Source organism: Thyridium curvatum (assembly GCF_004353045.1).
Source record: "Thyridium curvatum strain D216 chromosome Unknown NODE_34_length_383523_cov_77.689754, whole genome shotgun sequence".
Taxonomy (NCBI): domain Eukaryota; kingdom Fungi; phylum Ascomycota; class Sordariomycetes; order Thyridiales; family Thyridiaceae; genus Thyridium; species Thyridium curvatum.
This window is the reverse complement of record NW_022156789.1, coordinates 135,496-160,173: the sequence shown is the minus strand read 5'-3', so window position 1 is coordinate 160,173 and position 24,678 is coordinate 135,496. Positions and strand designations below refer to the sequence as shown.

The 24,678-nt window shown below is 56.2% G+C and overlaps 10 protein-coding genes across 10 annotated transcripts; 3 read left to right on the top strand and 7 right to left on the bottom strand.

Moving 5' to 3' along the window:
• Positions 1-6: 6 nt before the first annotated feature.
• On the top strand, positions 7-930 carry E0L32_006144 (uncharacterized protein; the record flags this gene model as incomplete). The annotated part of the gene is made up of 1 exon (XM_031140744.1): positions 7-930. The coding sequence occupies one exon, from the start codon at positions 7-9 to the stop codon at positions 928-930; it is 924 nt and encodes a 307-aa protein (XP_030995125.1).
• A 187-nt stretch (positions 931-1,117) lies between these two features.
• Positions 1,118-1,601, bottom strand: E0L32_006143 (uncharacterized protein; the record flags this gene model as incomplete). Its single annotated transcript, XM_031140743.1, has 2 exons — positions 1,118-1,195; positions 1,272-1,601. The coding sequence occupies 2 exons, from the start codon at positions 1,599-1,601 to the stop codon at positions 1,118-1,120; spliced, it is 408 nt and encodes a 135-aa protein (XP_030995124.1).
• A 1,974-nt stretch (positions 1,602-3,575) lies between these two features.
• E0L32_006142 (uncharacterized protein) lies at positions 3,576-5,304 on the bottom strand (the record flags this gene model as incomplete). The annotated part of the gene is made up of 2 exons (XM_031140742.1): positions 3,576-4,971; positions 5,027-5,304. The coding sequence occupies 2 exons, from the start codon at positions 5,302-5,304 to the stop codon at positions 3,576-3,578; spliced, it is 1,674 nt and encodes a 557-aa protein (XP_030995123.1).
• A 1,046-nt stretch (positions 5,305-6,350) lies between these two features.
• Positions 6,351-8,357, bottom strand: E0L32_006141 (uncharacterized protein; the record flags this gene model as incomplete). The annotated part of the gene is made up of 1 exon (XM_031140741.1): positions 6,351-8,357. One exon carries the CDS (start codon positions 8,355-8,357, stop codon positions 6,351-6,353), a length of 2,007 nt encoding a protein of 668 aa, XP_030995122.1.
• A 1,385-nt stretch (positions 8,358-9,742) lies between these two features.
• Positions 9,743-10,045, top strand: E0L32_006140 (uncharacterized protein; the record flags this gene model as incomplete). The annotated part of the gene is made up of 1 exon (XM_031140740.1): positions 9,743-10,045. The coding sequence occupies one exon, from the start codon at positions 9,743-9,745 to the stop codon at positions 10,043-10,045; it is 303 nt and encodes a 100-aa protein (XP_030995121.1).
• A 1,615-nt stretch (positions 10,046-11,660) lies between these two features.
• E0L32_006139 (uncharacterized protein) lies at positions 11,661-12,440 on the bottom strand (the record flags this gene model as incomplete). Its single annotated transcript, XM_031140739.1, has 1 exon — positions 11,661-12,440. One exon carries the CDS (start codon positions 12,438-12,440, stop codon positions 11,661-11,663), a length of 780 nt encoding a protein of 259 aa, XP_030995120.1.
• Positions 12,441-13,961: 1,521 nt separating this feature from the next.
• E0L32_006138 (uncharacterized protein) lies at positions 13,962-16,115 on the top strand (the record flags this gene model as incomplete). Its single annotated transcript, XM_031140738.1, has 1 exon — positions 13,962-16,115. The coding sequence occupies one exon, from the start codon at positions 13,962-13,964 to the stop codon at positions 16,113-16,115; it is 2,154 nt and encodes a 717-aa protein (XP_030995119.1).
• A 201-nt stretch (positions 16,116-16,316) lies between these two features.
• On the bottom strand, positions 16,317-19,205 carry E0L32_006137 (uncharacterized protein; the record flags this gene model as incomplete). The annotated part of the gene is made up of 1 exon (XM_031140737.1): positions 16,317-19,205. The coding sequence occupies one exon, from the start codon at positions 19,203-19,205 to the stop codon at positions 16,317-16,319; it is 2,889 nt and encodes a 962-aa protein (XP_030995118.1).
• A 460-nt stretch (positions 19,206-19,665) lies between these two features.
• E0L32_006136 (uncharacterized protein) lies at positions 19,666-20,277 on the bottom strand (the record flags this gene model as incomplete). The annotated part of the gene is made up of 1 exon (XM_031140736.1): positions 19,666-20,277. The coding sequence occupies one exon, from the start codon at positions 20,275-20,277 to the stop codon at positions 19,666-19,668; it is 612 nt and encodes a 203-aa protein (XP_030995117.1).
• Positions 20,278-21,087: 810 nt separating this feature from the next.
• E0L32_006135 (uncharacterized protein) lies at positions 21,088-23,187 on the bottom strand (the record flags this gene model as incomplete). Its single annotated transcript, XM_031140734.1, has 1 exon — positions 21,088-23,187. One exon carries the CDS (start codon positions 23,185-23,187, stop codon positions 21,088-21,090), a length of 2,100 nt encoding a protein of 699 aa, XP_030995116.1.
• Between the last annotated feature and the right edge of the window lie 1,491 nt (positions 23,188-24,678).

Here is a 24,678-nt window from a genome sequence, read left to right as displayed (position 1 = left end):
ATCAGCATGGGCGACAAGGATACCTACAGTGTCCCACCGCTCCAACAGCCCCATCGGCACACCTTCATTCTCCTCCACGGCCGCGGCTCCAACGGCCAGAGCTTTGGAAGCGGCCTAGTCAACTCGCCCCTCGCACCGCCGACGAAGGCAAGCGCAAAGAGCGAGCCGCACGCCACGGCTGCTGCTGCGGCCGAGACGCTCCGCACCGCCTTCCCCCACGCGCGCTTCGTCTTCCCCACCGCTCCAAGGACCAGCGTCGCGCTCTACCGCGGCCGCGCGACGCACCAGTGGTTCGACAGCTGGAAGCTCGACCCGCCTGCCACCGAGAGGGAGTACCTGCAGGCGCCGGGGTTGGGGGACACGACGCGCCGCCTCCACGCCCTGCTCGAGTCCGAGATCGCTAGCGTGCCCGGCGGCGCGGCCAGCGTGGTCCTCGGCGGCCTGAGCCAGGGGTGCGCGGCGGCGCTGGTCGCGACGCTGCTGTGGGAGGGCGGCAGGCTGGGCGCCGTGGTGGGCATGTGCGGATGGCTGCCCTATGCGGCGCGTATGAGCGAGGAGGTTAAGGACGCCTTGGCTTCTAATGGTGAGGGCGAGGATGACATCTTTGAGAGGGGCGAGGACGACCGCCCGAGGCATCGGAGCAAGGACCCTATGACTGTGGCGATTACGTGGCTCAGGGAAGAGCTTCAGCTGGGTACAACGTCCGGGCCGAAATCCGCCCTGACCAAGAGCATCCCTGTCTTCCTCGGGCATGGCGTGCAAGACGCGAGGGTCAATATCATCTTGGGTCGCACGGCGGGCCAATGCTTGTCTGACCTTGGGGCAGACGTCACTTGTGTCGAGTACGAAGCTCTTGGTCACTGGTACTCACCCAACATGCTACGAGACATGGCAGACTTTATATGGAAAGAGACCGGCTGGACTCCGTAGATTCAACAGTTGTGACAAAGCAATCTTAATGTATTACATACCCAAGAAGCAGAGAACGACCCGATCTAAGTGTTTAAAGGAATGAATGCTCCATAGCGCGAAACCCGATCCTACTCCGACCCAATGCAGGCTGACAAGACGGAGGGTAATACCTCTAAAAGTCAAGAACCCCAGATGAAAACCAAATTTAGACCGAGGAGTCGAGGCAGTAAGGCTGGCCGTTGAGGTAGCCGCAGTGGGAGCCATCCAGGCAAGGGCCGTTGAACTAGGTGATCTCACTGTTAGTATCATTGTGGTGTAGGGAAACGGAATCTCCCGAGCTGAGAATGAAGATAGCTTACCTGGATCTGGTTCTGGCTGTCGCAGACGTCGATGCCCTGGCCATCAGAGCTGCAGGAGTAGGTGCCTGGGTTGGCGCAGTAGCCCGAGTCCTGGCGCTTGGCAACCTTCTTGGTGCAGTAGGGGATGCCCTGGATGGGGTGGCAGGAGCTGCCGTTGGGGCAGTCGCCGATGGTGACCCAGTGGCCCTGGACGTCGCACTGCACGATGGCCTTGCCGTCGGCGCTGCACCGGTACTGGCCAAACTTGCAGGCGGCCGTGTCGCGGGCCTCGACGCTCGGGGCGGCGAGGGCGGTGGCGGCGAGGGCAACGGCGGCGACGATGAACTTCATTTTGAATAGTTTGAGGTTTCCTTAAGGAACAGAAAGAAGGATGTGTGTATGGGTGAAAGTTGATTGGGCTGCTTGAGATGCTTTGAGGATGTTGAGTATGATGTTATCGATGAGGGAAATGATAGCATCTGAGGAGGAGATGCGAGGCCGTTTTATACTTGAGAGGAAGCCCGTTCTCCATCGCCAGCATCTCCAACATCTTCATAGTCGTATGCACATCGGGAGGTTAGAGTTCATTGGACCATGCCCGGATTCGGCCTTTCTTCGTAGTCACTGGGCTCCATAGAGAAACCTGGAAGTTGTACGAAGCTCTGCCATTACGGCCAAGTCGAATGAGGTAAAATGATGTTGTTCACATCCTTGGGCTGAGGCTGGGGCTGACTCGTGCTGGCTCTCTTCCCCACGCGGCAGGACGGTATGGAAGTACCCAGTCTAAAGGTCGACTCTGGGATTCTGGTTGGCGGCAAACGCCATGCTGTAACGTAATAAATGGTTCCTGGAGGACCGGGCGTCATCCATGCTGTTAGCCTTCTCAACCCGAGGGTGCAGTGCCACGGGATATCCCATGTCTCTACCAATGGCCATGCCATGACCTCGTGCGTTGTCTATCCCCTGTCGTCTTCCCCGGTGGCCCATCGCCTAAGAGGCCCTGGTGGAGACAACACGACGTGATCGGCGCTCTGATGCTCAGCCCTACTGACGCCCAGCAACCAATAGCCATGCTCCCTGGTACGAGTAGGAAGCAACGGCGGGCGCCACTCTGTTGCTAAAAATACTAGAGCCATTGCTAGCGGCCTATGTGCCGTCCGTGTCTCTGTCTCTGGTGCGTGCGGTCTAGTGCAAACACGGGCAATCCGAGAATCCGGGGCCATGTCACGTATCACGAAGCTTATTTTGGTGAGCCCGTATCCTTCAAGACCCTGATGACCTGCTCCCCGCATTTCTTTCTACCAGATTCTCCACGGCATATGCCGCTGTCAGGCCCTTTTCGTACCACGCCGTGTTCCCTACGTACGCTAAGCATACCGAACGAGAAATATATCGACGTATTCACTGACCGACGAGCAAGCAGTGATGAGAACGTGATCTTCTTGCCGCCTCTGCCGTGCGAATGATTCAGGGATGATAACATCATATCGTCAAAGGGAATGATGGGTCCCGGGGCAACAGGAGATAGACGGGATTGGGTGGGGAGATGTCATCCCACTCCTCGTGCCATACGCATTGATCAACAGTGTCAATAATGTCCAGTCGGTCTTTGTGGCTCTGGGCAATTGTATGAAAGCCCGACGGCTGTGTAGCCCGAAGGCTGAGCGCTGAATTGCTTTGGCCACGCAAGCTGGCGGCCGCTGTTCGTGAGTGGAGTGCCGTCAGCTGCACTGCTTACTTGGCCTCCAGCTGGTGCGAGAAATAGGCGATGACCCGATACTGATGGGGTATGCGGTATAGGTGAAAAGGCCATAGCTCTTATATGACCCTCTAGTCATTGGAATAATCAAGATGAGCGCCAGACGTTGGGTCCACATTACGCATAGTTCGGCATTTCTAGCAACACCTAAGATCCTTTGCTATTTCTATCTGACCAAGAACAGTTCCTCCAGAGTTAGGCGGTCTGGACTGCAAGCTGCTGCGTACCAAACCAGTGACCAAACCCCAAGCTTGCACTCTGATGGGCGGTCATCAGTGCGGAACAGGATGGAGCAGATCCTGCTGACCTTCCAGGCTTCCCATGAACAGAAAAGGCTCGGTCACGCCTTACAAGGTATGGGAGCACGACAGCAGTTGAGCGGTTTTCTGCTTCAGGTGAGAAAAGAAGATGAGATATTGTCACTACCTTCCTATATCGGCAAAGAGTCTCTGGAGAGAGGATGATCTCCTACCCTCCGCAGAATCTACATGAAAATCAAAAGAGTCCGAGGTCTGGATGATGCCATCTCTCCATGGCAATGCCCAAATAATTTCCCGCAGCCGATTCTAAACCCGAGGCCGGGATTCAACTGATTGCTCAGCCTCGGTAACAGCAGCCCTTTCGCCCTCGCCTTGTACCTTCTCGTCGTAGGCTGCATCCCGGCGTTCCGCATCCTCATTGCCATGCAGACCAATCTTGTACCAGGGCAGAGCGAAAAGACGATCGATGCTCTCCAACGATCGGCCCGCGGTCTCGGGAACACTGAAGTACACCCAAATGCCGCCTAGTATCGTGACGGCTGCAAAGCACCAGAAAGTCCCCTTGGGAGTGATACCACCGTGCTGGGTCTCTAGAAGCATATTAGGGACCGCCCTGGCATTGCCATATTGGTTGACAAAGTGCAACATCATAGCGAACGATGTGCTTGTGGCTCGGATTCGGAGTGGGAACAGTTCGGCAGTCAATAAGTACTGCATACTGTTCCAACCGAGAGCCCAACCGAAGCCAGATACGTAGATCATGAAGATGGCACCCTTGGATGGCCCTGTCAGATGTGGTTCGAGTGTGTAGCCGGCTATGCCCAGATGAGGAACCGCTGTGAGAAATCCAGCCACATAGATCATAGAGATACTCTGGAGCGTAATTCCGATGAGAAGAGATCGCTTTCTCCCGATTACATCGACCAGGAATAGAGAGCAAATGATTGCTGCACAGAGCTTGACGATCCCGAAAACTCCACTGATAAGCAAGGACTCGTTTGTGCCCTTGACACCCAGCAAGCTGAAAAGATCAGGGGCATATAGGGTGATAGATCCTGCTCCCGACCACTGGCTGAGGAATTGCACCATCGAGGTAAGGTAAAAGCGGTAGAGGTTGCTGGGTATGAGGAAAGTCTCTTTGAGAATGCCCATAAACCCAATGCCTCTAGTGCTCTCGAGCTCTTCCTCATGCTGCATCCGAACCGCAGCAATCTCTCGCACCACATACTCATGATCCTCGGGAAGCTGGCGCAAACGAGCCATGGTCGTAAGAGCCTGCTCGTTCTTGCCCATCTTGATCAGATAGCGCGGCGACTCATATTGGAAGAACATCAAGATAAAGATGAGGCCGGAGAAGATGATATGAAGACTCGTCGGCACCTGCCATCGGGCATGTGTAGTATCTCCAATATTGACTTGACACCCATAATTGGTAAAGTAGGCCAGGACAATACCGAGATAGACGAAGCCCGTAAAGATGCAGGTGCAGAGGCCGCGAACGGATGCTGGGGCGATCTCTGCGATATACACAGGGCCCACAACAGGTGTTTGACCAACACCCAGGCCAGCGATGAACCGGCCGGCATAGACGGCACCCAGATTGCCATTCGCACCCATGAAGATGGAAATGCCCACGATCCAAACAAGGCAGAGCTGTCGAGTGGCCCAGATACGACCAATACGGTCGCAGATGAGGAAGGCACTAGAGGATGAGTTAATAAATAATTTGTTGGACAGGGGGGATGGTCAGCACATACAACAAAGCACCTCCAACAGAGCCGATCTGAACCATTGCACTGACGTTGGCCTTGATGTTGGCTCGATCCACGGTGTTGTACGAATCAAAGTTGATTGTCTTCTGGAAGTCTTTGCTGTTGAAAGCACCGGAGATCAATCCTTCGTCGACACCACGCGCTGCTCCTAGCAGGCCAAACGAGAAGACGGCGAACCATAGTCTCCAGTTGAAGACCTCCTTGGGTTCTCCCAAATTCTTCAGCCTGAAGATATTGACGGGTTTCTTCACCCCGCCAGCCATGATTGCGCTTGAGTGTAGCCCGGGGAGGTATATCAAGTACAAGGTTTGCAGCAGAGAAATGAACTGAGATGGGAACAACGAGATGAGTTGGAGAAAGGGCTGTGATGGCGGACGACGTGTGACGTTCCACTGCAGGCCCTTCACCCATCCCCATCACCGTCTTATATATGGCCAATCCTTCTACAGGTGGATCCAGAACCCATCTCCGCAAACTACGCACTTCGTTTCTCCACACAACATGCCTGTACGGCGCTCGAGACCGGGGATAGTGCCACGGCTGCTCCACGAGAGTTCAACGTTCGTGCGACAATTACTTAGGTAATATCTCCGTCGAAGCATCGGGATAAAGCGGATCGGGTAATGGTCAAGGTAGTATGTCGTTGTCGATGGTCGGCGTGCCCGGTGTGTCTTGTAGACCAGACGAACAACTCCAACCTAGCTTGCTGTACTCTACAGCGCCCAGTTCGCATCAACACAGGAGAAACCGCACTGCAACGCCAAGATATGACAGCAGAATTCAACGGTACCTTTGCGACTTTTCTGGCGTGAGGAACTTGCGTCTAGGGTGATGATTCTGTCAAGAAAGAATCTCGACGTTGGGAGGGTTTCATGATCTTCAGTCTTACCCCAGCAAGAAGGGCATGAATCGTATGGGTTGAATATCAGACCTTGATATGGCAAAGTCCACATTGACCCCCTCAACGGACGTAGTATCGGCACTAGTTCTGTTACTCAATTAAAATGAAGATCAATAGGAAGGATCGTGCTCAACTCTCATCTTGGCAGGACTACTTCGCTTGGCAGGCTGGGCAATACCACCACACTTTGTGGGAATAGGTTAGAACAGCCGGAGTTTGCCCGCCTCTCTTGCCAGTATCGGGTTTGTAAATTTGCTTACTCGATCTTGACTTGGAGCTAGCGGAGGCGTCTAGACCCGTTCCTCAGATACACCCAGACATTTCTCAAGAGACTAGTCCTCATGTCATGTATCACGTAACTATCATCATGTCTATATACAAGTTGCACCCGTATAGCTCAACTCTCATCTAGTGCAGTGTTATGGCCCTCCACTTGAAATCAGGCCGCTCCAGCGCGGCGCCGTACATGAACCCGTGCACGTAGCACCCGGCCACCATCTCGTACATGCCCGGCCGTGTCCGGCTCGGCCGCAGCACGACGGGAATCCGCAGGCCCTTGAGCACCCACACCTCGTCGCCGACCTCGGACGCCGTCTCGACGACGCCAAAGTAACCCCGTGCCGTCACCGCGTACGCCATGCCCCACGTCCGCATGAGCAGGCCGCCCAGCTCGGAGAAGAGCGCCAGCGGCTCGCCGTCCCCCTCGAGCCCGCGCTGCCTGGCAAAGGCGTCCAGCACCGCCTGGAGCCCGCGGCCCATCTCGGTGCCGAGGACGAACAGCTGCGCGACGTCGTACCCGTCGCTCGCGCGCTTCATCAGGGCGTCGTCCCAGTCCCTCGCCGAGGCCGACGTGACTGTCTGCCACAGTGCGTCGACCAGCGTCTCGCCCGTGGCCGGGTACCGGCCGTCGGTCTCGGCATGGTGGAAGGTGCGGGTGTGATGGCCCGCTAGGAAGAACTGCAGCTGGTTCCGAAGATGCGGGATCATGTCGTCGGAGGAGAGGGCCTTGTTCCGCCTTGTGCTCTCCTCTCGTCGCGTGATCGTGTCGAGCTTGTAGCCAATGATGTATAGCAGGTTCGGGTCCTTGTCGTCCAACTTCTGCCACCACTGCGTCTTGCCTGCTGCGCAATAGCTTATAGTTGACAGGGGGCCGATCAACCAGAGAGAATCCCAGAGGTTGCCCGTTGTGAAGTCGCGGATCCACGATGGATGTTTCCTGATCCGCCCGGGCAAGCCTGTGCACAGGAGCATCTCTTCTCGCATGGTGGACTTCTCCATGAGGTATCTGCCATATCGCAAAATGATCTCCTCGATGGGTGATTGGTAGTCTGGGAAGAGACAGGGCTCCTTGGCGGAGTCGGTCATGGACAGCACGGCAAAATACCGGTCGCGCTCGACCGCCGTCTCGGATGACGTGAAGCTGAGAAGCGCAAACGAGAGAGAGCTCCAGTTCGAGATTTGGCCGTTGGAGAAATGGTGGATGTAATGGTCGAGGCGCCTGCGGCCCGGGGTTCCGCTAGGTAGCGTGCGGTCGAGGCGCATGAGCCCCATGAGGATGAACTTCAAGAAACCTGTGAGAATGTCCTCGAGTGATTTTGAAGGGTCCGAGAAGGGGAATCCCCGGCCTTGGTACGGCAGAAAGGCTGCCAGTACCTGTTGCCAGGGGATCTCGCGCTTGCCGCACATCATGACGACGCTGCGCGCAAGGATAAACTCCTGCACAACCCAGAGGCGGCCAAACCAGGGCCGCTTGTGGAAGCTGCGGACGGCGATCAGCCCTGGACTTTCGGGGTCGGGGACATCTTGGATCGCGGCGGCTTCCTCCGCGGTCAAGAGAGGTAGGCCCAACATGTCTGCTGAGTCCTCGCCCTTGAATACGCTGTACTCTGATGTGGCGATGCCTGTGCGCAGGTACTTTCTCCAGTAGCGGTCCATGATGTCAAGGGCCAAGTCGCTGTCGTCGGTGGCGTCACCCAGGTCGCAGACAACGCGGGTCGCGGTGCCGTATATCTCGCCCATCAGGGCGACCTGGCAGGACTTCTCCTTCAAGTTGGCCTGGTGGATGCAGATGGCATCGGCCCATAGCACTCGGGGTGAGTCTGGCAGGCGGAGTCGGCGAAGACTGGAAGAGAGAGATGTGGTAATGGGCAGGCTGCCATGGGACGTGGTGAGGATGGCGGCCGCCTGACTCGACTGCCAGACATAGGAGAGGGCCTCAAACGTTCTAGGTTTGCCATCCTCAAGGCGAAGAATGGATGTGTCGCCAGCTGCTACAGCATCTGCGCCGGCTCGTAGCTCACTCAGCCCAACGGGAATGAGATTCCCCGCCAGAGGCGCATCCTCGCTGCCAGGTTCGAGTACCAGGACGCGGATCTGACCTTCTTTGAGACTCGAATAGCTGTATGTTTGCTCCATATCCAGTCGGCGAGGGACTGTTACATGTACACCATCACCTCACGGTCTTTTTTTCAACATTGCTGTCGAGTCTGAGACGTCCTTTGTACGTATTCATGAAGTCGGAACACAGCGCCTTCATGGAGGCACGCTAGTTACGCCTGCCAAGCCACAGCTGAAGAGCCCCCACAACTTGACATCCTCACCGCCACGATCCAGCCACTGATCTGCCATTGCAATCTTGTTCGCTGGCCGTTCTGATAGAGGAGATGTCTCCCAACCAGTTAAGAGGAGTACAGGTGTATGCAGCTCTCTCAAAGGGAAAATAAAAATGCAGAAAGGAGAAGACGAGAACATGTAAGAAATGCCGGAAGGCTTCAATTCAAACCAGGCCGTCACTTTGAAATGAAGAGGGGAAATAGATGCAAAATTGTCACTTAAAGATTCTGTCATCGTTTTAACTGGTCTTAATGATCTCATTGATTCACGAGGTCGAATCCGAATATACAATTAGAGATCTTTTTTTCGTCCCCTCACCATGCCTTAGTTCATAGAGTTCTCAAATGCCAGTGTTTTCTTCTTGCTTTCACAGTACTGACGGACTTGCGAAATCTTTGAGTGTCAGAGCTGCCAACCCTCCTGAAAGCCCCCATGAGATATACACCCCTGCGTACTCCTGCATTTAGGAATCAACGCTGCTTGATCAATCTTGGCCACTCTTCATTTCGTTGAGTCTAACCGTCAACATTGGAATGAGGCATACGCAGTCCAGACCTGAACTTCACTGAGCAGAAGGTAATTCAGGACATACTGAACGGGTGCAACTCAAATATGTGAAGACTACCTAGACAGCTAATGGAAGAAATTTGCTACTCCAGCCCAGCATGTATATAGCACCTGCCAACACAGCGGATTTTACTACAGCAACACTTTCCTCGCAGGTGTTCCTGAGGTCGACAACGCCTACCTGCGCAATGGCTTACAATGGAGAAGGAAGAGACTGTGTGCGGTTCGATCATGCAAAATGCTTAGACGTGATTTCCAGGGCTTTGAAAGTCGAGGAACTAAGCACCTACTGTGTGCAGACACAAAGAAGCAGCCACATCAAAGTTGTTCTTCCCAACTCGAATCTCCTCGAAGAGATGGTAGAAATACTGGTGAGTCGTCCAGTTCTCTGATTTCCCTCCTCCTCTCCTCGGCATCATACATTGGAGCATCGGTATGTATTGTTCACTTTCTCCCCTGGCTTGGCCTTTTGTCTCCTTTAATCTCAAACTATCACCAGTGGATGATTCGCTACCAGTCTCATCCATACCCCCAAGACCTCCCCCTATCATTGTGGCTCTTGATGGAGCAAAATGCTTTTGGAACAGCCTGCTAACCTGCGGTAGAATTCAATAGTAATAATGTTTAAAAAAATTCGAAAATCCTTCCGCCGTGTCCGGGCCCGGCTGCGTGCCCTCCTCCACCGCCAACCACCTCCCGCCACCACCACCCCTCCTCCGGTCGAGCCGCCACCCCTCGGCCATCACACTCCGCCTCCGGCCGAGCCGCCACCCCTCGGCCCTCCCCCCCCTCCTCCGGCGGAGCCTTCTCCCGACGCCTTCGCCGACATGACTCCGCCGCCCGGGACCCCACTTCCTCCTTACGTTTCCGAGGCCGACTCGTCGGACGGTCTCCCCATCTACCTTACCGATGACTCTGAGTAGGGCCGCCACCCCCAACTCCCCTCACAGAGGCCGCCCCATCCTCTAGCGTTGTATATAAGCGATCTGGTTGCGTTTTCTTTTTGGTTTTTGTCAGCGTTGTTTTTGTGTAAGCGTTGCCTTTTGTTGAGCGTTGCTTTCGTTTTGAGCGTTGGTGTTTGAGCGCTGTTGTTTGAGCGTTGCTTTCGTTTTGAGCGTTGTGGTTTGAGCGCCGTCTTTTTGAAGAGGTGTCTCATGGAAGCGGTGTCTCTTGGAAGCGGTGTCTCTTGGAAGCTTTGTCTCCGGAACTTGGTGTCTCGTGGAGGTGGTGGCTCGTGGACGAGATGTCTCGTGGAAAACCTGTCACTGTAAGTGGTCAAACTTCAGCTCCTCAGTTCTCATGCTAACTGGTTGACCCAGATCAGACCTTAGGGCGGTTCGGAGCTATGGGAGGAGGTTTCGGAAGAATTTGGCTGCCAATGATTCCGCTCGGCACAAATTTCCGATGCGTCTCGACATGCGGTTCTTCCATTGGTTGTCAGCAAAATGAAGCCCGGACTCATCAAAGTTGGCATTTCCCATTTTACGGTGCTCGCCAAGCATGGAGGTACTCCTCACGCAAACGTCAACAATCCGGGGCGGAATCGGCTCAAGAGTAGCCATGAAGCAATGCCTTGCGTAAGCAATGGCTTGTGGAAGCAATTGTATCATATACGTGGTCCAGTTCCGAACCTCCGGTTTGCTGGCAGCGCTTTCGCCACTGCAAGCTCATCGGCTGTGCACTCCTCTCACTCCCTGGACACGCAAGGTTTTACCTACCGGTATGTCACTCTCACCCTCTGACACTTGGAGAAAAAGACTAACGCCGTTTCTATTCAGTACTCAACATTCATCCTCCGAAATTTGGCGTACTTGCTTCATATATCTCGTCGGAAAACGACTCTGTCTTACTGGCTTCGCCTGTTTCGACTTCAAAGACGCATACAAACAGAATTGTCATGTTTCTCGCCTGCTCAACTTTCTTCATATTCCTCGAAAGGCATCATAGCACTTGGCAATCAGGCTCAGCATGGACAGACTTCGATAACGACTATCATAGCCATCTTACCAAGTCGATTTACAAAACGATCTTTTAAAGAGAGCACGATATATCTCACCGAGGATCTCATCTGCGCCTTAAACCTTATCTCGGCATACACAATTAAAGGTCGGATTCACTGTCGATCCGCTCAAGTATCTCAAATCCGACTTCACACAGCCATCTGACTTGAAGTCGGGGAAGCACGACTTGAGAGTGGTAGTGGCTAGCATTATTTCCGCGCAATGAGGTGCCTCTTATCGAGAATGCCTTTCGCAAAATCAAATATTCGTCTCCAGTTGACACACCTTTGTACGCAAAGCTATCAGAGATCGTGGCTAGCATTGGTTCAGAGTTATGTACGATAATTTGGACGTTGAATCGACTGTCCTCTGACTGTCAGGGTCGTTTGTATTGAATCACATTCAGTCAGTGGCCAAAGTCTTTTTCTTTTTATTGCGATGGTCTGTCTGTATCTCAATGTACCCTGAGGACTCTTCCAACATGGCCCACTGCTCTTGATCAGGTCCGGACAGGCTGGATACCAGAGCATTCCTAGCTTCAACAGTCCCTCGCCCGTGAAGGCCTCCGTAGCATTTCCAGAAGTTCGTCCGATCCTGTCTCATAAGGCACCGCAAAGGGCCAATGGGGTTGAGGTTGCCGCTTCCCTTGTGGTGTTAAGCCCTGTTGCCAGTCTATTGACCACATGTCTTTAGCCTCCAACACCCATGTACCACGCCAATCGGGGTTCTGTTGCACCACACGCTCGATGCTCCATGGATACTCTTTGCCATGACGATAGTTCCAACACCCTTTGGGGTATGATGTTCTGACCTTTGGTTGTTGCTTGGGACGCGGGCACTCTTCGGTGGTATTCGAGCTCTTGTTTGGTATCGGGACCTGTGAAGGAGGAGTAGTCGCTTTATCCTGTGAAGGGGGAGCAGTCGCTTTGTCCTGGGGAGGGGTAGTAGATGTTTTGTTCGTGGAAGGGGGAGTAGTCGCTTTGTCCTGTGAAGTGGGAATGGTCGCCTTATCCCCTTCCAGACTCTGTGGACGACTCTCTTGAGCTTCCTTCGCTCTGGATTGTTGTGCTTTGCGAGATGAGCGCCCATGGTCATAATCCCTGCGTGCTTGGCGGATGACGTGGTATGGGAAAAGGATGATTTTGACAAAGTTGATCTTGATCATCTTGTGAATATGAGCATTCGTGCGAGCTTGAAGTGCCGGCTCTTCGAGGGCCAAGACCTGGTTTTCTTTTCCCATGGTCGTAGGTGCTCCGAAAATTTGGCCGCCTGTTTCCTGATTCATGCGCTTGTTGAGACGGAATAAGCCGCTATCCATCTCTATGGTCTTGGCCGTATGTACTCGGAGAGCATGGCGTGGATGTGATCAAATTAGAACTGGATATGATGAAGAAAGATGGCGTGGCCGACCAATGGCCGATGACTTTGTAGGTTGGGTTTGATTCGATGATGAGGATTCAAGATAGAAGATTACAGGGAAGAGGGCAGACCTGCGTTTGTATGGAAAACGGAATGGAGCCGTCGGTACCAGCATCTCGGCATGGAAAAGAGAATTACCCATCGCCAGGAACCTTTTAGCGCGACGATTAGGTTTTGTCCGAAACCTTCGCATAATTACCTCGCACATTTCCCTTCGCTAGCTCACATATGTCAACGTCCGGACTCGCAGGGTTTGCATGGGAGCGGCCCGTTCATAGTGGTGCAGGACAGCGAGCGAGGGGTTAGAACCGTCTGTCAGGCCATTGAAGATACCAATACAAGCACATACGACTCAGGTCGCAGTCCGCGGTGTCTTGAACACAGATCAATATTGAAGGCGGGAGAAGCCAAGGACGAGCCATCGCCGCCATGTCTGGACGGCCAAGCAGCATCAGGGTGCTAGGATCGACGGTATCTGCTACGGGCCCGACGGCCATAGATGGGCGTTCCAACTAACACATCTTAGACCTGTCCGTCCGCGGCGGCATCTTGAAAATCTCCGTGATGCGTCCACACCCGATCTGGAGTGAAAATCCAAACTCCAGGCAGCAACTGCCAACACAGTCCAAGACCTGGATGCATGCAGGGGTGTTCCGGGAGGGGCCCCGAGCAGTGCAGCCAATCAAGTAACACGGGTCGCAGGAAGGGTGATGCAATAGACTCCCCAATCAGATGTGTTGTGCCGGTACTTTTGCCTTCCCATTACCAAGGCATAAGGGATAATTGATGGATGGAGTCGGTGCGCGGCACGGCGAGCCCACCGGAAAAGGGGTGGGGCCGACTCTCACTCCAGTCCTTTCAATATCCTCCGCTTTGGTCAGTGATATGCTATGTCTACAGGCACCAGCCAGTTTCAGAACGAAGCGGAATCCGGCTCGGCTCAGGCCTATGACTCACACGCGGAAATGATTGCACAAACGAACGGCTTCTCGCTTTCCGGGGTGATGCTTGCCTCGGATCCCTGGCCGGGCCTTCTCTGTACAAACACCGGAAAAGTGGGCCAGGTCGGCTGCCTGGCAGGCGCCTCCTTTTGTGCTACTCTTTTTCTCATGCACCACTGCCTCATTGATGACAGGGGGGAGCAAACAATGAGGCTCAGGGATATATAAAGGTGAGCTTCTGACCTCCATTCCATCAGACATCTCTCTTCTTGATTCTTCACTCCATCAGGATGAGACTAGGTAGGAGAATCAAAACAAGGCTGCACTCTTCCTTGCTTCTCTCGTCTCACTCGACCACTACCCAGTCACAGGTATGCAGCCTTGTCGTCCGTACAAGGCATCCAGGCAACCAGGCATCTAGTAGCCTGAGGCTGACATATCTTCCCCTCCTCATCAAAGATACACACATACACAACATCATGGCCCGCACCGTGCAGCAGTGTGCTCCGCAGCAGGCCCCGCGGCAGGTCCCCGGCCAACCGCGGAAGGCACCCCGTCCGGCACCCCGCGACGAGGACGAGGATGAGTACAGCTGCAAAGACTACGACTCCAACGAGGAGGGAAGCGACGTCGAGATGGGGCCGCCCGACGAGGACGAGCACAACGAGATCAACGGCGGCCTGACCGACGAGGAGCGCCGCCTGCGCGAGGAGCTCGAGAACAGCCCCATGCGCGCCGAGCTCAAGCACCTCGAGAAGCGCTGGACCAAGAAGGGCCGCGGCTACATCTGCGAGCCCAAGGAGGACGAGGAGATCCCCGAGCAGAGGTTCAACTGGTACGAGAAGTTCGCCCTGTGCGTCACCCGCCAGTACGACGACGACAACAAGTACGTCGTCCGCACCGCCCTGCAGGTCAACTCGCCGGCCCTCAAGGAGGTCCTGCGCGACGTCATCGGCAGCTTCCCCGGCGACTCGTTCTACACCAACGACGTCTCCGTCACCTTCCCCGCCCGCTGCCTCTACCACTACCGCGCCGAGCTCGCCGGCCTGCTCGCCAGGCTGCAGAAGGAGGAGCCCGGCTCGGACAAGGCGGCCCACCTGCCCATCCTGCTCGACTTCATCAGCGAGCACTTCGCCGACACCATCAAGGAGGGCGACAACCTCCGCGAGAAGGGGCTCGTCACCTACGAGCACCTCTGGACCCTCTTCCGCCCGGGCTCCCTCGTCTACGCCCACCGCCTCAGCCAGGCCCGCGTCTTCAAGCTCGAGTCGTACGACTACGTCTGCGGCGACCATCCGGGCCTGCGGCTCTCCGTCTCCTTCGTCGACTTCGACGGCGCCAGCTTCGGCACGCGCACCACGTGCGTCACCATCCCGCAGTTCGGCGGCGTCGCCCCGATCGCCGAGCTCAGCGCCCTGCCACTCGACATGCACCCGGACAAGGGCGACCTAGAGCGCCTGCTCACCGCCCGCGGCCGCCGGTGGGAGGCCCACGCGGGCCAGAACTTCCGCGAGTACAAGGGCGTGGCGCTCGACGGCCTCGGCCTGCGGTACAACATCGACGGGCGCGTCATGGTCGACACGGCGACGCACCACCGCCTCGAGGCCAACACGGCCTTCCGCGTGAACCCGTTCCCGCGCCGTGCGGGCGACAACAATAGTCGCGGCGGCAAGAAGGCCCTGCGCGCCGACGACAAGGACCTCCTGCCGCAGGACTACGGCGTCGGCGCCTGGGAGCCGCTGACGGACGAGCAGTGCCTGCTCGCGAGCCCGACCGTGCGCGGCTTCTCCTTCACCGAGAAGCGCTTCCTCGAGTTCTTCATCGACCGCCTGTCCGACATCGAGTGGAACACGGCCTGCTTCGAGCAGCTCGTCCTGCCCGACAGCCAGAAGGAGCTCGTCCAGGCCCTCGTCGCCGAGCACACGCAGCGCACGACCGACCCCAACAGCAAGGGGTTCGACGACATCGTCAAGGGCAAGGGGCGGGGCCTCATACTGGTACTGCACGGCCCGCCCGGCGTGGGCAAGACGCTGACGGCCGAGTGCGTCGCCGAGTTCTCCCGGCGGCCGCTGTACATCGTCTCGTCGGGCGACCTGGGCACGACGAGCGGCGAGCTCGACCACAAGCTCGGCCGCGCGCTCGACCTGGCCAGCACGTGGAAGGCCGTGCTGCTCATCGACGAGGCCGACGTCTTCCTCGAGCGCCGCTCCCTGCACGACATGGCCCGCAACGGCCTCGTGTCCATCTTCCTGCGCACCCTCGAGTACTACTCGGGCATCCTCTTCATGACCACCAACCGCGTACGCACCTTTGACGACGCCTTCAAGTCGCGCATCCACGTGCCCCTCAAGTACGAGGAGCTGCCCGCCCCGAGCCGCAAGCGCATCTGGCGCAACTTCCTCGGCGGCGTCGAGGGCGGCGTCGACATCGACGACGACGGCTACGACCGCCTGGCCGAGGGCAGGCTCAACGGCCGCCAGATCAAGAACGTCGTGCGCACCGCCAAGAGCCTGGCCGCGCACAAGAAGCGGCGGCTCGACCACGCTCAACTTCAACAGGTCATGGACATCCAGATGGCCTTTGAGCAGGAGCTGGACGCGGTCGGTGACGAGATCGACCAGGTCGAGCGCTGAGAATCGTCCTGCGATTGTCAGCCTGGACGTTTCTTTTTGTAAATGTGTGCTCAGTGTTTGGGTCTTGGGAGGGAAGAGATTCAGGTCAGGACTAGATACACGAGTAAATTAATTGTATGATCTCATGACTGTCTGATTAGCCAAAGTCTACTGCTTGTGGGATATCATTATTTTGAAAGGGCTGGTCGCGTGGCTCTTTGCTCACTGCGCCAACTCCAACAGCCGCATCCAATCCTCCTCCCTGTCCACCCTTATCTCTAGGGGGCCCTTCTTCGTCTCAGCGTAGAGCCGGATGCCCTTGAAATACGTAAGCACGCCTCCCCTGCCGTCGCCGCGCGACGTGATCCTGTACAGCGGGCCCTGCTCGTGCACCTTTTTGCGCTCGGGGATGAACTGCAGGTCGTTGTTCTCGCACCACTCCTCCACAAAGTGCCGGATCGACATCTCCTCCGGCTCGTCCTTGGAATGCGTAGCTGTCTTGGCCGCTGGCTGCTGCTCGTGGTGGTGATGCCGGCGGTGCTGGCCGTGGGAGGAAGAAGAGTGGCCCTTGCTGCGGCTCTCGCGCTCGGTTTTCGTGCCCAGCGCAGGTCCTTTCTGCGGGTGCTCGAGCTCGGATCGGGCGCGGGAACCGAGGTCCAGAGCTTCGTTGATGAGGACAGTACCCTTTTCGAACTCGGCGGAAATGGAGGGGAGAGATCGCAGCTCCTCGGGGAAGACCTCTTCGACCCACCACGAGTACCACTGGATAATCTCGTCGTAGTTGGGATTTTCGGCAGTGAGCATGCGGTACAGGGCCTCATGCCACATGGGAAACATCTCCGCCACCATGACCTCCCCGATCATGCTGGGACTCATGAGCTCGAGCCACTGCCACTCCCCGGTCAGCACCTCCAGAAACGGCTCTTGGTCACGAGCATCGACCTGAAACTGCGCCTTGACGTAACGGGCCATGCTAGGTAAAATGTTGTTCATGACCAGTGGGCGCCATTGGTCATTATCTCTGCTCGGTCGCAGGACTTCCTTCCACTGCTTCAGGCCGGGGATGACGCCACGGTAGAACTCCCAGACATCGATCAGCTGCCTGAACTTCCTCTTTACCTCGGCCACGAGACCGGTGGAGCTCTTGGGGTCCAGGTGATATGTAGGTAGATACTGAAGCCAGGGGAAGAGCCACAGATGGGGTAGATTGTGATGCTTCTTCCGCTTCGGCTCCCATTTCGCAAGAGCGTCATCAAGCTTGCGCAGAATGTCCTGCTCCAGGAGTTGTCCTCGAACGAACTCAGGGAGCAAGCCCTGCCAGGCCTCGAACAGAACAAGAAGCTGATCCACCTCACGAACATTCCACTCTCTGACCGCTCGTGCAACATGTGGTAGCCAGATTTTGTACATCATCGTCTCGTACGGCGTTGCGATTGACTTGCGGTGAGATTTGACACCATCTTGCAATCCCAGGAACTGCTTGATAGAGACCAGGTCTTCCACCAAGCGAGGTTTAGGGTCCTCCAGAGGCTCCCATGTCTGCATAGCTTCCTTGAAGAGCGGATGAAGCGCTGCGACTGTGATGATGGGGAGTTCGTCCCTCATGGCGTGGATCGAGTCCTCTGGCACCGAGTCCAGCACCGTCCGGAGCTGCGATAGAGCCTTGTTCCAGCGCTCTTCCCAGCCTTGTTCCCCGTCTTGTATGGTCAACTCTTTGAAGGCGTTGACGGTAGATTGGTGCCCGTTAAGAGCAAGCTCCAGCTCTTCGAGCTCCTGCTTCTCTTGCTGCATCTGGAGGTCGGCATACGCTTTGCGGTTCTGCAAGCTTTGCCACTCCTCCAGGATGGCCAAGAAATCGTTTTGTGCACGCCTCGCTAGCTTGCGCGACTCGGCCTGTTCCGTCGACTCTGAAGTAGGGGTGCCGCTTGTCGGTGTCATCAGGCCCGAGGAGGAGGTCAGCATCTTCTTGCCGGGGCCAGTGAGATCCAGGATGGGCGTGAAAGCGTCGGGAATGTTGAGTCCCGGGGCCGCCTTCTTTACTTCGTCCATCGTCATGTACTTGGCCTTCTGTCGCTTCGGGGTACTCGTGCCGCTGCTGACCCCGCCGCTGCCGACGCCACCAGCCAGAGCCTTCTTCCACCGCGCTGCTTTCCGCTTCTTCTCCTCCTCGTCCGAGTCGATGACGACCTCTCCTCGCAAGCGCGCTTGTCGCTTCTCTTCCTGCTTCTCCTGTTCGCTCTTCTCTTTGACCGCGCCGAGACCGGCGCCCTGTGGTCGAAGATTCGCCTCGATAACGATGTTGCGACCCTGCCCTTCCTTACCAAGACCTTCTCCCGCGACGTATCCCATCTTGGCCATCATCCGGGCGCCGAAGGAGTTCGGGTTGACCTTGGTCTTGCCCTTCTTCGCGGCCGAAGACGAAAACGCGGAGGGACGGGCGACCTTGGGCGCATCGTCTTGGTCCTCGGTGACTTTGAGAACGGGCTCGTTGGCTGACGAAGGCATGAACCCCCGTCCGAGGGGATTGTTTGCGTCATACTTTGGCTTTTTCGACTTGCTGAAAGCAGGTTTACTACTATTCGGACGGGTAAAGTTCGCGAAGAGCTGCCGTTGCGCGGACGGCGCAGCACCCAAGCCCTGGGCTGCCGAGCTGCTAAAGCCCAAGCCGACGCCACGAGTGCTTTCCTCTTCGTCCTCATCGTCTAGTTCATCTTTGTCTTGTGGATAGGCTCCGAGGCCCGGCGCGTAAAACTTGCCATCCTCTTCGCTCTCCTCATCGTCTTCGTTTTCTTGGTCTGAGCCGGTGGCTGCCTGTTGCCCGCCCGAAACAAAGCTCACGCCCTTGTTGCGCAGGGTCTTCTTCTTCCAGCGACGGGGACCGCGGTCGTCTTCGCTTTCCGATCCGAAAATTCCCAGAGCAGCGCTCTCTTTGGCGTCGCGGCCGGTCCTGCGCCTTTTGCGCGGGTTGTAATCGGCGAATTCGTCAGCGTTGGGATCGGTCGAGGGGAGCTGGAACTCGTCCGAGTCGTTGTCCGAGTCGGATGAGGACATGTCTTCAGCCTCTGCCTTGGACAGCTTGAAGCTCCCGGAGAAGCCCTGGAACGAAGCCATGGCCGGGAGCGGACAGGAATTGTGTCGCGTGTTGTGGCGATCTGCGAAGAAGCAGCCGTTGTTGACTTGCAGGCGAACTTTCTTAGCGGTTTTGGCGATTGCACAGCTGCCTTCTTATCGCCACGTGATCTGTCAGGGGCACAACATGTCATAAAGTTATGCAGGACAATTCCCCAGAATTTATGCCGATGAATGATACAAGACGATGTCATTCAAAATGACACTGCTCCTCCAGGCTGCGAACTTCTTTTGATCTCAAGAATGTCATGAAACGTGTGTGAATTGAAAGGAATAATTATATGGGTATCTCTTCGTGCCGCTGCGCCTCTCGCAATTCTCCTCCCAAAAGCGCGTAAAACACATAAAGCATCAGTGGTCTGGTGGCCACCGTACATTTAATCATGATCTCGTCGCCATTTCCACCACCACCACCACCGCCTTCGTCGTGTACACTGGCAATTCACCTGCGAGAATTGCATCGGTTGTTCTTCGCAAGTCGCCTTTCCCACTCTCGGTCGGCCTCCGCATCGCCCGTCTTGTTGCAACAGCACGCCCCATTGTCGGAGAAACAGCACCCCTCGCTCGAAGAGAAGCAGCATCCCTTGGTGGTGGAGAAGCAGCACGCCTCCTGCGAGGAGAAGCAGCATCCGCCAGTCGAGGAGAAGCAACAACCGCCCGTGTCTGAGAAGCAGCACCCCGGTTCTCCGCTGTAGTCCTTGGTGGGCTGTCCCCTCGCCTTCATCATCATGGGGTCCTGGGCTGTGTAGCCCGATGATGTACTCGAGCTCATCGTTCGTCTGGCAGGCTCTGCAGACATTCTGTCCTGGAGCTCGATGGGCGTCCAGTCGGGATGACTGCTTCGGGGAGCATTTGCCCTGCTCCCTCCCGCGCTCGGGGATGCAGCTAGGGCCCTTGCGGCCTGTGCCGAGCGGCCATCCTCGTGCCGGCTCTCGACATACGGAGGCGGAGGCGCTGTGGTGTCATCTTCGATTGGGACTGTCTGCTGCTGGCTGCTGGTGGAGCGCGCGGAGTAGGAGGACGCTTGTAGCGTCTGCAAAGGGTCCGGCTTCATGGTTTCTGACTGTGTGCGGCCTCAAATGTGTCGATGTCGATAGTGAGATTCGCTTTGCGACCTGTGACTCGAGGCGACCGAGTCTCTTCTAATAAGCTAATAAGGCGATAAGTATTGGATTGCAAGCACCATCGTGGTGTGGTGTGATGAGAGGCCTGACCCAGATATAACTACTTATGCATCAGGACATCCATGCCATGAAATGGGCTGGTTCAGCCCGTTGCTAGTGCGCTTTCAGCCCCCCAAAACCTCTGGACTCCGTAAGGTTGGACGCGCGGCCAATTGCGCGTGGCGTGGCAGCTAGCGAACAGCTTGGAGGTCAACTAACTCGGACTCGGAAAACGGGCTGGTTAGGATTGGCTGGATTGGCTGCGAAATGCGGAGAGGCCGCCATTGGGCATTAAGCTCTGGTGGTTCAATTGGTTTGGTGTATTACATGTATCGTCATCAGAAAACGGACCAAGATTGCGCCGCCCGCTTACGACTGTGCCTAAGTACTGGGAGCAATGCTCAAGACACTCACCGTGAGTGCGATTCGAGGTCACGAATTAGGCCAGTCACTTGAGACTTATTGATGAAGCCTTCACCTTAGGAATTCAATCCATCCAGATTTTCAACTCAACTGCCCATATATATACCTAGGTCCTTTTAGGAGCTTGAATCTAGAAGAGCACCGCCATTGTAGTTCAGGAGAAAACATCCAGGAGAGAACACACGTTTCCAACCCGACCAACTCCAGTCAATAACAAGCGCGAAACAGAGTTGGCCTTCAGGCAAAGGGATAGACTACATACCTCCCCGGATTCGACATCAGATCAGGGTTACCGTCTCCCAAGCCTCCTTGTCCTCTAGAATCTTCTTCGCCTCTTTCCCCTCCAGAAACAGCCAACCGATCCGTTTCCAACAGGTGCTTTCGCCCTCACCCACCGTCCCCGGCACGACGACCAGGCCGTAGCACAGCGTAATGTCTCCTTCCTGCGGGGGCTCCTCGGCGTCGCCCTCGTCGTCGGGCACGCCCCATCTGGAGCTCAGCTCCGCAGAGTACTTTTTCCCCGCCAGCAGGATGACCTTCAGGTGCCACTGCCGCCACTCCTCCGACCGCCTGAGGCTGTCGTGGTCGATCGACACGTGGTCTCCCTTGTCCGTCTCGGACCATTTGGTGCACACCCGCGCGTCCGGAGGGAGGCCCGCGCGTTCGCGCTTCCCGCCGTCGGTCTCATCGGTCCAGTTACTGGGCGTCAGCCTGGCCGTGGGCCCGTGCAGCCGCAGCCAGGCGCTCGTCACGCATCCGTAGGGGTTCTCCTGGTTCTGGAGCTCGACATGCCAGTCTTCTACCCGGGAAACGTCGCTCCAGAGTTCGCCATCGAGACCGAACGCCGTCGTCGCCGCGACCCCGGCGTAGCTTGCCCAGCTCCAGCTCGGCCCGGTGTATTCACTCAGCGACATCGGGGCTGCGTCTCCGATGCTCTGCCAGCACAGGCACTCGATGAGTGCGTCGCTCCACAGTCCGGCGACGTACTGCGCGCCAAAGCGTCGGGCGAAGAGGCTGGCCAGGCCGCTCAAGGCGGGCAGTTTGTCGGTGGCATGCGACAGCTTTCTCTGGCCATAGTTCCACAGCAGGCGACCCCACAGGGCTCGGTCTTCTTCCACCTTCACTTCAGTAGAAAGATCTCGTCCTCTCACGTTCCGCAGGCGAGTATCGGCGATTTCCGGGCGGGATCCATCCTCGCCAACCCGTCCCCGGCAGCACTGAAAGTGCATCTGCGTAGAGGCGTAGTGCAGGATCCGCGGAGCCAGCTCGCACTCCTGGAGGGTCCAGCCTCGGGTGGTGAGCGGCTCGCCTTCGAAATCGTGGGACCAGGGGAACTCGGACTCGTTATAGACGAGCTGTGAGTACACCTCGCCGACACCTGGAATGGTGAACTTGGATGTAGGACGAGGCACTCGGCTGTGGAAGCAGCCTTTGCTGCTGTCTGCCGCATGAGTTGCCGCAATGACCAGGTGAGCACCAGAATAGACCGCAGTCATCCTTGCCGACTCGCGCGCCCAGTCCGCTCGATCGTCTTGGCAGATGCACAGGCTATCAATCCATAGATAGCGAATGCTCAAACGCCTTGCGATTGCGACAGCGTCGCGAAAGGTCTTGGGGAGCGCCGGTACTGAGATCCCAGCCATCCGGGCCTCGCGTGTCTCTCGGGTGGTCGTGAGGAATTTTGCGGATCCCCAGCAATGAGATAGGGATGCATATCTGCCAACCGTTCCAGGTTTTGGCTCTATCAACCTGATGATATCGCCACTCTCAGGCACCTCCAGGACGCGTGACGGCAACAAGGTCTCGACGAGTGCACAATCCTCGTGTGTTTGGTGGCATTGCTCCTGCCACCCAGCCGCGACGTCGAGGCTCTCTTTCGACCCGGAGTCTTGCTCGATGGGCCTGAGCTTGAACCTATGCGAGAGAGGGTGATCTTCCGGGACGCTGATGCTGATCGAGGTGATCACGACAAACGATTGTTTACTGTCCGCGTTCCGCACAGTCACGGACAGACCATCGCCTCCCCCGTAACGCTTCGAGACCCAAAGGACCTGGTCATGAGGTATTGGCTGCCTGTCTAGGCCGTACTCGATGAAGAAATCGTCGTTCTCCTCGGCGTCTTTGTAGTGTCTCATCCACCTCTCAGCGCCGGCCTGCACCAGGGTGCAGAGGGGGCAACCCGCCTTGGCCGACTGCTCGACAGCAGCTAGGCTCTCTTGCCACGAGAACCCAAGGGCATGCTCAGGCTCGCCTTTGCCATCATCCTGACCGAATTTCGCAAGGGCAGTTTTATCCGCGATTCGATACCTTGAGTCATGTCGAGGGAACTGGGGAAGGTCATCAAAGGGGATCCGCGCGCAAAACTCGCAGAGAGCCATTGCGCAATTGAACGGAGGGGTCTGAGGTTTAGACTCGAGTTGCAGTCGAGTCGCTCGACGACAGGGCTGGATGAGATCGAAGAATTATTGTGCGACACCCGGAAACGGATGAGGAAAGAAACAGGATGTCAGTAAGATGGCTGCCTGGATATCACACGCGCCCTGCCTCGAACATGAGGCGGGGTATTATTATTATTCGAGGTAAAATCTGACCAGGAGCGGCACAGCGGGCTTACACCCCACAGAGTGACAACGCACTAATTATTGTGTTTTCAGTTGGTCCCCAAAGCGCATCCCTACTATGGAGTGATGATGATGTGTAGCCGAAGGACAGACATCCGGGTGTTCGAGGTGATGTCTAAGACGCGCCGGCGGGTAGAAGTACAGATAAATGTCGCATCTAAAAGATCCGCTCAGCAACTTCCTTCTGTTAGACCGAATTGATAATGTATTCAAGAAGTTGGGCGCGACCATGGAAAGGTTGCCGAAAACCATCCATCTCAACGATTTCAACAAGATCCCCTCAGAAAAGTCCACCCACTTGGTACGGTTGTCCTTGGAAATTGATGGAGGGAAGTTTCCCCGACAGAATTCTTGGGACAGTTTGATATCACATTCCAGTATCGCCCATGACAAGAGAATGTGGTAGCAGACGCCCTGTCCATAAAGACAGTGGACCCCCCTACAGTCAAAGCAAGGGAACAAGCGGACCGAACCTTCCCCTTGATTCCCCCAGAGACAATCCAACCGTTCTTGGCGCTTCTGTCTCTCGAGCAGCAGGCTCCAGATACTCCTCATGGTGCCGACCTGGTAGACCTCCTCACGCTGGAAAACAAAGAACAGAACTTGGGACAAGACAACGGTCGACTGGTGGTGCCTGAGGTTACTACTGACGGAACCATCTACCTGAGAACAGCTTTGATTCGAGAAGCTCATGAACCGCCAATCTTCGCTCACCCAGGACAGAGCAAGACCATTGAGTTCCTGAAAAGAGACTACTGATGGGATACTCTCAGACAAGACACCAAAAGGTATATCAAGAACTGTCGAAGCTGCCAGAGAAACAAGACCCGCCACGACAAGACTCCGGGTTTACTCCATCCTCTGCCGGTCCCAAATGAAGTGTGGAACCAAGTGGTGGTCGACGGCAATGACAGTCGGGGGAAAGGGGGAAAACAACCAAGAAGGCACAAGTAGGCCGACCATCAAAAAGCCACAGCCATCGTTTCACGATGGCTGAGGCTTGGAGGGGGTAGTGTGAGAATCTGGCTGTCCGGGCTGAGGCAAGGGCGTGTGTCCCCACGGACAGATCCTACATGACCCATGAAACGTGCCCTGTCAGGTGGCCAGGCCATTCATGCGCTGCAGCGTACTTCTCTCACGCCTAAGATTAGTCTCAAAGCACTTAGTGGTGAGATGTGCAGCCAAGTTGAGATGTACAGCAGGTTGAGATACCTAGCCAGCTTAAGATTATCACGCTACCTAGTTCTG